The 12,984-nt window shown below is 35.3% G+C and overlaps 2 protein-coding genes across 3 annotated transcripts; one reads left to right on the top strand and one right to left on the bottom strand.

Moving 5' to 3' along the window:
• Positions 1-27: 27 nt before the first annotated feature.
• On the bottom strand, positions 28-6,400 carry AT2G36720 (Acyl-CoA N-acyltransferase with RING/FYVE/PHD-type zinc finger domain-containing protein). 2 transcript variants are annotated; one of them, NM_001336607.1, is made up of 21 exons: positions 6,160-6,400; positions 5,146-6,042; positions 4,984-5,061; positions 4,671-4,875; positions 4,425-4,584; positions 4,198-4,272; positions 3,903-3,995; positions 3,710-3,799; positions 3,536-3,617; positions 3,386-3,445; positions 3,262-3,314; positions 3,015-3,181; positions 2,483-2,693; positions 2,103-2,160; positions 1,963-2,019; positions 1,600-1,845; positions 1,080-1,144; positions 937-993; positions 764-857; positions 530-670; positions 28-434 (listed from the first exon to the last, which is right to left on the bottom strand). In NM_001336607.1, the coding sequence occupies exons 2-21, from the start codon at positions 5,998-6,000 to the stop codon at positions 258-260; spliced, it is 3,024 nt and encodes a 1,007-aa protein (NP_001324556.1). In that variant the 5' UTR covers positions 6,001-6,042; positions 6,160-6,400; the 3' UTR covers positions 28-257. The 2 variants fall into 2 exon arrangements, with proteins under 2 accessions (NP_001324556.1, NP_850270.1); NM_179939.2 differs by having other exon boundaries at positions 5,146-6,400.
• Positions 6,401-8,189: 1,789 nt separating this feature from the next.
• Positions 8,190-9,981, top strand: AT2G36710 (Pectin lyase-like superfamily protein). Its single transcript, NM_129226.4, has 5 exons — positions 8,190-8,632; positions 8,755-8,926; positions 9,021-9,227; positions 9,298-9,548; positions 9,626-9,981. The coding sequence occupies exons 1-5, from the start codon at positions 8,247-8,249 to the stop codon at positions 9,831-9,833; spliced, it is 1,224 nt and encodes a 407-aa protein (NP_181209.1). The 5' UTR covers positions 8,190-8,246; the 3' UTR covers positions 9,834-9,981.
• Positions 9,982-12,984: the final 3,003 nt, after the last annotated feature.

Here is a 12,984-nt window from a genome sequence, read left to right as displayed (position 1 = left end):
ATAAAAATGGTATCATGGATCAGAAAATGAAAAGCGAGTAACCATCTTGATATAATCCAATAAAAACGTATTGGTAGAAACGTAAACTTTTGTTCCCAAAAAGAACACAATGTAAAAATGTGAACCTAAAAAAACATAACAAAAAAGAGCTTCGCATCTACAAAAATTTACACTAGTATATGTTGTAAGAACTTGTTTAAAACCTAAACGCTTCACCCTTTAATCCATCTTTCACTAAATCCATGACTTGCTTTGCCTCAACACAAAGGATGAACATACAACTCATTGGCTTGTTTCAAATCAAAATTTTCTTCTAAAGATGCACCGGTTTCGATTGTCTTGTCAATGATTTGGTGTGAATCGACTGGTTTCTGCAGCATGGATGCTCCTTTGAACCTCACCATTTGGTAGCATATCTTTATATACTTACTGAGCTGTAGCAACGAAGGATTTAATTGTTGTCAGATTCTCTTAGAACAAATTTCAAAAACTACACAATTCACAAACGAGTCAAAGTCATCGTTTTTACCTGTTCAGGTGCAAGTTTTCTGAACCCAAATTTGTTCATCCATAAGGGCTCTGCCTCTTCAGCTGCTGGAACCACGATGCTTTCAACATTCAGGGATGAGAGTAGCTTCTCAATGCAGGAAAAGAGCAATTGAAAGTAGCCCTGTTTTATATAAAACCCCATGAAACCTTAAGTCAATCACGAAACGGTATTTATCTTCTAGATACGAATTTTCAAGAGACAAGAAGACATTACCTTCTCTCGGCTGCACATGCGTGTTGCAACTAATGGAAGTTCTGCAACCTCTCGGCCAAATACTCGTAATAGTCCAGCAGAAACAACAGTCGCACTGTATAAAAGCCAAATCAATGCTTAACCGCAATACAAATATGGCCTATGGTTAGGTAGAGGTAGGGAAGAGATCTTACTTAACAGTCAAAACAGCACAGCAGATTCCCCCGTAGTCTTGTCCTTGCATAGTCTTCCTAAACGAAAAAGGCACTTGTGATTGTTATTGATGGTATTTGAAAGTCAGGCTACTTGAAGAGGGCATTAATGGAAGAGTCCTCACCCGTAAACCATTCTCGGAATAAGATTGCTCCCAGAAAGTGGATCAACTATAGGATCGAAGCAATCCTGTAAGGAAGACACTGAAATAAACTTAGGGCACGATGGTAAAGTTTAGCTAATTCCTATTGAGAAAAAATGTGTGTCATATGTGACCATTAAAAATGCAGAGAGAGATATAAACTTCTGCATAGTTATGCCTTTGGTTCAAATTGTAGGCATAGAAATAGAGATATTTGTACATACTAACCAAATCAAGATAATTTATTTCATACATATATACATACATGATTCAACTTTTAAGATAGACTTATGTAACCTTCCTTGGCCTATTGTGTATTTTGTACAGCATTTTGCTAGTTACCCTGCCCCATAATTTCCGGCCAAGATTAAATGGAAAGAGAATCAGCAATGAGCTAAACAGATTTTTCCTTTGTTTAACAGTACTAATTATCAAATCAAAACAACAAAATTGCCATCACATAAAGATTTAATTCTAAGTTTTGAAATGCAGAGGCACTTACATGAAAAATAGCCAATGCCTGAGACAGTAACATTCGGCTTTCAGGAGAAGTAACTTTGCCGCTGATCAGTCTCCATCTGATGTCAAGATCACTGATGGAATATACATCATTTCTCTCTTGCTTCGTCTGTATTATTCCCAAAGAAGAATCTGAAAGCTTCTCCGCCCCACCAAGAAGTAACTTTTGTAATGTGGAGTTGATCCTCGTACAGTCCATGGAGCAAAACCAGTTTCCTTTAGGTAATTCCTGTCAGAAAATCATATACCCCGTGTAAGTTGAAATCAGGGCAGACAATAAAGATAATGATCCAATCTATGTCAACGCAGAAGATTGTGAGTTGGGGTTGAAGCTATATGTGGTTACCTTTAAATCCACAATATTCTGACTACTCAAACATCCAATGTGGTACTCCTTTTCACACTGTTGCAAAATAGAGATAAATAGTTTGATATAAAATTTACAGAATAATCTAATTTAAGATCTCGCCACGATTGAGAAAGTACCTGATCACATATTATGATTGTCCGTGGCCCAAATCCTGATCTACAAAAATCAGAACCACTGCAGACAAAATCTTTTATTAGCTAAGATTATAAAAATATATACCAGTTTAGTTTTATCTATTTACTATTTGGCCAGACATACAAAATGCAGCTATCACATCAAAACCTCTACTCTTAAGACACTTTAACATAGACATAATGGTCGATCGAAACATGTAATACTTTTAAGAGACCTAGCGTTCTTCCGAAACAATTAATTTAAGATAGACCTGATTCTCTCAGAAAAGGTGACACCCATAAAACTTTAAGGGCAGAGTTGTCAAACAAATTTTAGCATAAGACACATTAACAGAAGAATTTAGACTACTCAGAATATTTACCTGCATAATACACACCCATTTGTTTCAGCTTCCATGTTCTTGACAACGCGAATGCATCGTCCAGCTAATTGATCAACAGGATCAACTCCTTCTAGTTGCCCAACTGCAGAAGAATTGACATTGTACTCTCCAGCAATTTCGCTCGTGAACTTATTCTCGCAGTATTTGCAATGCCAGTTACCACGAGGTATACTCGGAAGGGAAACACATTCTACATAGACCAGACAGATATGTGAGTAAAAGTGATTGAAATTTCAACAGAGTTATCAAAAACATAAAAGGATGTCAACAGACCCTCTTTTTAAGAGACGTGATCAGATATGCTGCAAAGTGACAAAATGGGAAAGGTTCTCAAAATGATCCTGCTTGTTAATATACATATCTATTTATATATCAGCATTTTAAACATACAAATTAACTAATCCAGCATGTAATATTTAACAACAAGTGTAGGTACAGAAGTAGGGGCAAAATTATTCGAGAGATAGAGAAGGAAAATGCATGCTGCAAAATTGATTAAGTACAGCTTTACCTATGTGGAAAGCTCTTGGGCAGCTATCGCAGAGCAAAAGATTTCCACCATCAGCACAAATAACACACAAGTCGTTATTATCATTAGCAGAATATTTCCGACCATGTGAGAAAGTAGTTGCCCATTCGTGAAGAGATACACCATTAGATGTATATATGTAAAAATAACTGCAACAAATAGAGAATAATCAGTAACTAAGGGAATGTACCAAAACCAATATACAAGAGACAAAAGAGCAAATTCGCACGGTTTTCTACGAGATGCCCAGCCTGCATGAGCTTCGAACAGAGAGGGGCTCACCTACACGCAAAATGCCAAATTAAGAACTAACTGATAGGGTATGATGTGGTTTGTAAAATATCCAAAAATACCTCGCACTTGCAACAGTAACAATATATTCCAGCGCCCATTTTGTAGCCTCCGAGCAATTTCTGTCCACAGTGATATATGTCTTAAAAGAGAAGGCCAGGTGAAGAGGGATACAACCATATAACCACACAGAGGATAAGGTAGTTAGTCACCTGTCCACGAGCATAGTAGCCTAGTTCAGTTCCCTCTGGTAATCCCCCTCTATCAAACACTAACTTGTGCAATCCTTGATCCCTGTGAAAAAGGAGAAATAGGTAAAACTTAATAAATGGAAACCAACCAGAATAACAAAATTAAGGTGCTATAAATAAATAAATGATACCCACTTTCTTGCTAATCTATAACTCCTCTTTTTCGAAGAAACGGAAAGGGACACACTTTTCAAAGCCTTGGGGGTCACAGAATGTTGGGTCAACCTTCAAGACATACAAGGAAACCAGATGCAGCAAAATCAGACTCTTTATCATCAGTGTCGGTTCCGCTAACATCAATACATCATTATGAAGTAAAAATACCAACATCTTCTTAAATTTTGATCGGCACTTCTTTTGTGAAGATACATTTGTAGAAGCACTGAGATAAGCCTTCCCAACCAAAGCTTGACGTAAAGCCCTGAGACGCATGGTGATAATTTAAGATTTTATAACCAAAGTCAAGAAAAGCAAGGACATGCATTTAATATAACATGCTAAAGTGACAACAAAAATTGAACATCAAGACTATCTTATGATTTAGGAAAATGTAGATTCTCATGCAATGATTGATGAAGATGCAAAATACATAACAAAACAAAAAGCAACAAAATGGTACCAACTTTCTTGTTATCTTTCGAGTGCTATTTCCAAGTGATGACATAAATACTGGTGATATTGACGTGGATTCTGATGGCCTGAAAAGGCAAAACAAGACAGCACATAAATGAATATTTATACTCATGCATGATGCCCAAAGAAAATCATTTTTCGCTGCACATAAGATGTAAACCTAAACAGGAGAAAAGACACCTTATGACAACGAGTACAAAGAATAAAGGTTACCAACTTTCTTGTTATCTTCAATCTACTCTTAACCGGAGATGTTATGCACGCAGGAGCACTAGTTGAGGTCCTTGTCGCAGCAAGGCTGGCCTGAGAAGTTTCTACCTCCGAGCATGACTTACACAGAAACCCTCTATGGCCAAGAGAGGAGAAAGGGAAGGGACCTAGACAGCACAGGTAATAAAGTTCAATTTAACCAAATCTATGAAGTCGACAAATATTAGAACAAGCTAGGGAGAAACAGACCCACCTTTGCATCTTTTACAGGTAAAACGTTTTTCTTTAGATGCATAATCAACAGCATCCAGAATTGTTGCTTCGAGAGCATGTAGAGGAGTGTTCCTACTTATATTTAGAACATCTAGCAGGCTCTTACCATTCTCAAAGCAAATGTATTGTGATGCTCTTCGGTATTGTTTACAAGCATGAATCTCAAATTTGGAAGTTGAAATAACCTACAAAAAGGAAAATGTTTATATACGAGAGTAAGTCTGATAGAATCACTAGAGATCATCAAATTCATCCTACATTCTAAGTTGCAGAGTGGAAAAAAAAAATCTTACGTTAGCCCAATCACATGAGGAACATGAGCACAAAATTCCACCATCTCTAATGATGCCACGGAGAGGAAAGGCTTGAGACTGGGACATAAACAATTCACTTTTTAGATCAAGACACAATGAAATGGTCACAAAAGCATACAAAACAAAACTGAATGGCCCAACCTTAACAGTACCCATGTAAACCACCGACAAACCATCGAGTAAACCGGTCTCAAAAAGATCCCTCACTGTTTCTGGCCTGCTGCGGATTAAAATGGACTTGTCCGCAAGACTGACAGAATGACTCTGTTCATCTAATCCCTCACGGCCAAAGTCTGGTTCCGCAAGAACCTCTACATTCTCAGGGACCAAATTATTTACCTTCTTCATTCTCACAATAGATTTATAGATCTGTGCTGTACGCTTAAAAGATCCATGCTTTTTCTTCTCCGAGACGCTATAGGATTTTCCCATGGTTCTAACTTTAGTTCCTAGTCTTTTCACCTCAAAATCCAGGCTTCCTTCAGACAGAATTTCAACAGGAATCGCTTCATGTAACAATTCCACAAAATTGATGTCGTCAATTACAACATCCACTAATGAGCTACTGTCAGTCTCAACTGCCGGACTTTCAGCTAAGCCGCCAGTAACTAACCGCTCTATCACAACGACTTTCCCGGAGGAGCTCTCAACAAGTGTATTCTTAACACAAGAGCTCCCACTAACGTTAGTTTCACCTACCGAGCTGCTGCGACACATATCACCACCGAAGCCACTTGTAACACCACTCGTTGGTTTCGACTCCTCGAGATGATTCGACAATCCAGCATTTTCATCTTCTTGTTCATGAAGCTTGGTGAATTTAGTCTTCCTAGTTCTAGTGTAAACAATAAAACCATTGACTTGAGTCGTTTTAATTCTCTTACAGCTAGTCCTACTCCTATCACCAGCCTCACCACACTCGCCGTCTACAGCCAACCGCTTAACCGGAGATTGCCAAACCGAACTGTTCGACTCGGGCACTAAATCTTCCTTCATTTGCAACGAAACTGCGTCAAAACAAACCCCCTCCAAGGAAATCTACACAGAACAGAAGAAGCAAACTGATAGTAGCAAGTGATGAATAGATTCGGGAAAACTATGGAGTTCAAAACAAGGTAGCTTTCCGAATCTGGGATAGAGGAAAACGAAACGAACCGTCTTGAAATCAGTTCTATTACGATGGAGTTATATTATCAGAGACGAAACGAAGATTTGGAAGTAAACATCGGATCGAATCTCAAATTCGATAGCTAAATTAGGGTTCAGGGGAGGTTTCATACATGGATCTGGAGGAAGAAGAAGAGGATGTAACAATACAAAATCCTTTTCGGTGAGATTTAGGATTTTGCAGCCACTGGAGAGGAAGGAAGATAGAGAAAAACGCAGTAAATTACAGTCTTTAGAGCAGTGGCAGATTTCGTAAATATTAACCTTTTTAATGGGTATTTCTTGAAGATAAATCAATTGGGCCTAATGCCCATTTCGAAAACTTGCGCTTACTAATCTGTTTTTTTTCCTAGAATTAACAACTGCATTTATGTTGTGCGTTATAGTTAAATTGTTAGGAATTATGAGTTGAAAATTTAAACTTTGTTTAACCTCTTATGAGTAGTTTTAGAATTTATAAAACTATTGCAGTTAAATCTAAATTTTTCTTTTACTAATCGTGTGTGATCGGTTTGATTTGGTTGAGAACTCATTTCTCAAGTCTCTTCTTTATGTTTTATACACTTTGTGTATTTGTTATTCTCTATCTCTTTAAGACTTTAACCATACATGATACAACGTAAGTCTATAAAACAATTTATTTCGCCTTAATGTTATTAGCATTGGAAAAAATGATAAATTTATTCTGTTTTATAAGGTGCATCTTGCATGATTCATGGCAATTATTTCACTTGGATTCACGAGACGATATATATTGAAAGAAAGTGATGAACTCGAATTTGTTTTGCAAGACTCTTTGAAATTTTAAAATAGATCAATGTTGATAAATTACGTAGAAAAATGATGTTTTCTTTTTCCAAATTTACACGGTTCATTTCTTGTTTAATTTATTGTTCAATACTATTAATTTACGTTTATTTTTGCCTCGGCTCAAAATAGTTTCTGGATCCATGCATCATTGCTTGAATAAATATACAGTACGTCAACCGACTCATTAAGATGTTAATAGTTCAAGATTTTTCAAAGTAATTCATACTGTTATGTAATCTCCTAAAACCATACCGATACCAAATTTGGAGTTAGAAAGTTTATGGAGAAAAGCATTGTTTATGTAAATGAAATTATTTTTCTTTCGACGAGTCAAACTCAGTGGTTTCTGTAAATAAATGAGTCAGTGTTTTTTACCAAAATAGATAAAACACTCACAATTTTATTAAACAACGCAAAATTAAAATATAGTAAAAGTTGCTTTTGAAATGGTTTTATTAAGCATCATTAACCATCTTGGCGTGTACCACCCCCAACTCGCTCGCCTGTCGGTTGATTTGAAAATTCTCTTATAATCTCAACAACTATTTTTTCCAACATCATATAAGTCACCCATTTCTAAATTGAACTCTTATAAATTTTATAGATTGTTACATAAAAATTTATAATATGCTTTTGGCTAGATTTCATTATAAGTTTTTCTTTTTCTTTTTGTTATGATAGCCGACTGGCCGTGATACTTCGTTTTCAAGATGGTTAATACAACAAGGAATGATCTATTAAGCAAAATCATAAAATATTTCATATGTAAAAATGTCTTTAAAAGAAAAAAAATTATAAACTTTCAGGTTATAAGTCTTGCAAAACAGACGTTATGTCTAAGAAAAAAACAAGATTTCGATTTTTCTAACCCAAAACCAAAAAAAAACAATACTTAGTAAGTCAAAAATATTCATAATTGTCGTCTGATATTTGTAAAAATACTTCATCATCTTATTCCATTATTGCGTCTCTAACTTAAACGATTGAAGATGCCTATGAGAAAACTTATTCCACAGTTTTTCTAAGTTTCTAAAGCGACGTATATACTTTTTTTGTTTAATTATCACGAAATTGTTCAGAAATGACTTTAGATAAAACGTATCTGATTTACGAAGAAAAAGGTACCACACTGTCTTCGAAGCCCATCCTTCACTTTACTCTCACGCCACTCTTCCTCACACATGTATAAATACCAAACAACATTTGGCCTCTTTTTACTTTTAACTAGTTGAGACACACTAAACCCATCTACTATTATCTTAAACATGCCCATCAAACCGGTTTTAACCACCCTAATAGCTCTTTTATCCATCATTCTTGCTCTCTACACGATCCAATTGCCATCCTCTAGATCTCTCTCTTCTATAGCTACAACTATCGGAGCATTAGCAAAATATTCAACATTTTTTGGACACAAACACCACCATCATCACCATCACCACCATCACCATCATCATTATCACCACCATGAACCAATAAAATGTTGTGAGAAATGGACGTCAAGGCTTAGACACCAATACAAGACTTCTCTTGTGTTGACTGTTGATTTGCATGGTTGTGGTAACTTCAGCAATGTTCAAAGCGCCATTGATGTTGTCCCTGATTTAAGCTCTTCCAAGACTCTCATCATCGTTAATTCGGGTTCTTATAGGTCCTATCTTCAACTCCAAGCTCTTGTTCTTTTTCCCCTATCTCCATTGCTCAATAATTTTCTTTTATAGTGTAATATGATATATATATTTAGTAATGTTTGAGTTCAATTTAAGCAAGCAGGGAAAAGGTTACGGTTAATGAAAACAAGACAAACCTTGTTATTCAAGGAAGAGGATATCAAAACACATCCATCGAATGGAACGACACAGCAAAATCCGCCGGAAACACTGCTGATAGCTTCTCCTTTGTAGTGTTTGCAGCTAACTTCACAGCTTACAACATTAGTTTCAAGGTAAGGATATCGAGGTCACAACAATTAAACCTAATTAGCTAACGCATATAATGATATGAGTTTTCATGTGTGTATGTGTTTTGAATGGAGTAAGAACAATGCACCAGAACCAGATCCTGGTGAAGCTGATGCACAAGCAGTAGCTCTAAGGATTGAAGGAGACCAAGCTGCCTTTTATGGTTGTGGATTCTATGGGGCTCAAGATACACTTCTAGATGATAAAGGAAGACATTTCTTCAAAGAGTGCTTCATTCAAGGGTCCATAGATTTTATATTTGGCAATGGAAGATCACTCTACCAGGTTAAAGATAAAACACATTCATGCATGACCTTTTCCAAACATGACCATAATACTCTAAAATCGCAAACAGGATTGTACTATCAATTCAATAGCAAAGGGGAATACATCCGGAGTTACCGGATCTATCACAGCTCAAGGAAGACAATCAGAAGATGAACAGTCAGGATTCTCTTTTGTGAATTGTAAGATCGATGGCAGTGGGGAAATATTGCTTGGAAGAGCTTGGGGAGCCTATGCTACAGTCGTGTTCTCAAATACTTACATGTCTGGAATCATTACTCCAGAAGGATGGAATAACTGGGGAGACTCGACCAAAGAAAAGTAAGAGACTATATATATACACATCTCAACATACATAAAAGATCTTACTTATGTCTTGTATGGGTTTTATTTTTTAGGACGGTGACTTTTGGAGAGCATAAATGCTATGGACCGGGAGCAGATTACAAAGAGAGGGTTTTGTTTGGGAAACAACTCACAGATTCAGAAGCATCTTCTTTCATAGATGTATCTTTTATAGATGGTGATGAATGGCTCCGTCACACTAACATAGTCTCTGAGCATACATCTAAAGACATTGGAGATGATCTTATAGGATTTTACTAACATATATAAGGATACACATGAATAAAAAACATTTAGATGTAGATACATACATATTATAAGTATATGTAGTCACATTGAGATCTGATTTGCGATGAAGATGAAACTCATGTACTGTATATCTTAATATGAGATTTCGGTATGTTTAATTAGCTCTATCATTCTATCAAGACATTTCCAACAAATCTGAAATTGAAGATATTTCACTATCAGAGAGAACATAATTCAAAGAGCTTAATCATTTCAATGAGCATTCATAGAGAAGACTATGTTGCACTAGGTGACGGAGGCGGTGCTCTACCTTTTCGTAGCGGCGGACATATTTTGAGGCAACTTTTTTTGTCATATTCAGGGAAGCAAATGGAAGGAGCTTCGACACAACACAAATACTCGAGTGTCCATGGCTCTCCCATAAATTTATGGAAACATTTTTCTATTCCTTTCGGATGATCGGGATCGTGTTGACCTACACAATCATTACCTTAAAAATGTTACATAAAAAAAAAAAAAATCTATTTACGTAAAAATATAGCAACAATGAATTGAATTCATAAAGTTTAATCAACGACTGCTATTATATGAGATATATATTATGACTGCGTTTCAACAATTCCATTCGCATAGTCATTGAGAGAATCCAGCACATAAATGTTAAATCTTATTTAAGAAAAGACAATAACTCTAAAATGTTAATTTCATAGATATATTTCCTTTATTTGGTTACTTTCATTTTCTATTTTCCCTTTCCTAACAATCATGTCTATATTTCTCATGATTCTCCTTAATTTTCTTTTGGTAACATGTATTTCCTTATAATTAAGAGTTATTTGAGGATAATACAGATGTGTGTTGTTACACTTGCAAAGACATTAAATTACACAGAAAAACAAAATCATCGTTTTAATCATTGATCTTCTGTTATCTCATTTTTCTTTTTTAGGGATAATCAATTTGGATAAGATTGGGATACGTATAATACATGGTATTCTACGTTTTAAGAAATTAAAAGATATAAATATGTAAACGTTTTATCAAAAATAGATATTTATCACTACCAAACAAAAAAATCGATATTTATGCGTTTGGGCTGGATATTCATATTAGCCCAACTGCCATAACCATTGTGAAGTTTTCATATTGGGCCTATAGAACGTGACCGAGGCCCATTAGCTTTATGTTTAAGTGTCTTACAAGCAAAGGTTTTGATGTTATATGATGTTCTGACAGGAATTGCTTAAAGAAAATTGGTTTTGCTCCATGGACTGTACGAGGATCAACTCCACATTACAAAAGTTACTTTTTGGAGGGGCAGAGAAGCTTTCAGATTCTTCTTTGGGAATAATACAGATGAAGCAAGAGGGAACTGATGTAGATTCCAACAAGATGGAGACTGATCAGCGGAAAAGTTTCTTCTCCTGAAACCCAATTGGTTCTGTCTCAGGCATTGGATAATTTTCATGTAAGTGCCTCTGCAGTTCGAAATTTAGAATTAGAACTCTATGTGGTAGCCATTATTTTGTATCGATTTGATAAGTAGTACTGTTAAACAAAGGACAAATTGGTTTAGCTCATGGCTGATGATTCTCTTTCCATTTAATCTTGGTCGAAAAATTATGGGGCAGGGTAACTAGCAAAATGCTGTCCATAATATACAATAGGCCAAGGAAGGTTTTGGAATGCAGAAGCTTATATCTCTCTCTCTGCATTTTTAATGGAATCATATGACAAACACTTTCCTTCTGTAGCTTCCATGGTTTTTGCTAAATCTATTCGTAACTTGTTAATATCAGTTTGCTTCACTTTTTTTTTCTGTTTTGTGTAGATTTCCTTGGGAGGGTTTTGTTGTTAAGTAGATTCGTTGCAATGAGGAAGGTTTTGTGCTCGAGTCGATAGGCGGCTGTATCAGTTCGGTTTGGCAATCTCCGGTTAAGCGGTTGGCCTTAGACAGTGAGTGTGGAGAGGCTGGTGATAGGAGTAGGACTAGCTGCAAGAGAATTAAAACAACTCATGTCAATGGTTTTATTGTTTACACTAGAACTAGAAAGACTAAATTGACCAAGTTTTACAAAGAAGAAGATGAAAATGCTGGATTGTTGGAAAATGGAATGTCAAATCATCTAGAGGAGTCGAAACCAACAAGTGGTATTACAAATGGCTTAGGTGGTGATATTTATAATCTATAATTCTATGTTTTCTTCTAGCGTTTGTATAGTTTGAAAATAATGTAGGTTTTTATGAGAGTTCTCAAACAAAGTTTATTGGAAAAGCAAAATCCTTAAAAACTAATGTGTGCTTTTATTTAAAATTTTAATTAGATTATAACAAAAACAAAAGTTGAGTGTTAAAAAGCATTATGATTACTGTACAAGAAGACATCAACTCACATGTAAAAATCAAATAATTCTTAATTGCACAAACTACAAAACCATTTAATGTATACTACTAATTCCCTAAAATAGCATTATTCCATTGCTGATGACAGTATCAAAAAGTCCAAGTAATGACAGTATCAAAAGTCCAAGTAAAAAGCATTGTTACGTTTATATTGACATCGACCGAGAATCATTATATAAATGTTGTTACGTTCAATATATAAAATGGATACCAAAATAACATTTATATTTTATATTTTGAACGTAACAAAGTATATTTGATAAGTAATACAAAAGTATAAAATATAAATGTTGTTACAATATAAATGTTGTTATGTTTCTTAGTTAATAAAAATAGATGCCAAAATAAGATGAGTAATGTTAAAAGCATCATGTGCAAAAAGCTATGCAAGACACCAACTCATTAGGATGTTTAAGAGTCTCAAATTTTCTTAAATGCCTAAACTACAAAACCATCTATTATTGAAAATACTTAAATAGAAAGGTTTCATATGAATTAAAAGAGTAAAACAAAAAATAAAGAGAGAATTAATTGGATGAGAGTCAAAAAGATCAAATGAACTTGGTATAGGGTCATTGTCAAAGAAATAATGTTTGTAATTGTTGTGATCATAGCTTACTAAGTCTAGAATGAGAGATTTAGAGTAGATATACTAGAGCATTTGCCATTTTCTACACAACTTTATCATCTTCCCCAAGTTAAGAAGCTTTGTGTTAAGAAGCTTTGATCCTCTCACAAACTTCTTCACATTTCACAAAAT

This window comes from Arabidopsis thaliana, chromosome 2 (assembly GCF_000001735.4).
Source record: "Arabidopsis thaliana chromosome 2, partial sequence".
In the NCBI taxonomy this organism is placed as follows: Eukaryota; Viridiplantae; Streptophyta; class Magnoliopsida; order Brassicales; family Brassicaceae; genus Arabidopsis; species Arabidopsis thaliana.
The sequence above is the reverse complement of the archived record's forward strand: the minus strand, read 5'-3'. Positions and strand labels throughout refer to the sequence as shown.

Coding starts and splice junctions, on each gene's coding strand:
- AT2G36720 (NM_179939.2), bottom strand. CDS start 6,000: ATGAAGGAAGATTTAGTGCCCGAGTCGAACAGTTCGGTTTGGCAATCT. Junction 5,062..5,145: donor TTTACATGGGTACTGTTAAG/GTTGGGCCATTC, acceptor TTTATGTCCCAG/TCTCAAGCCTTTCCTCTCCG. Junction 3,618..3,709: donor AGTTATAGATTAGCAAGAAA/GTGGGTATCATT, acceptor CCTTTTTCACAG/GGATCAAGGATTGCACAAGT.
- AT2G36710 (NM_129226.4), top strand. CDS start 8,247: ATGCCCATCAAACCGGTTTTAACCACCCTAATAGCTCTTTTATCCATC. Junction 8,633..8,754: donor GTTAATTCGGGTTCTTATAG/GTCCTATCTTCA, acceptor TTAAGCAAGCAG/GGAAAAGGTTACGGTTAATG. Junction 8,927..9,020: donor CTTACAACATTAGTTTCAAG/GTAAGGATATCG, acceptor GAATGGAGTAAG/AACAATGCACCAGAACCAGA.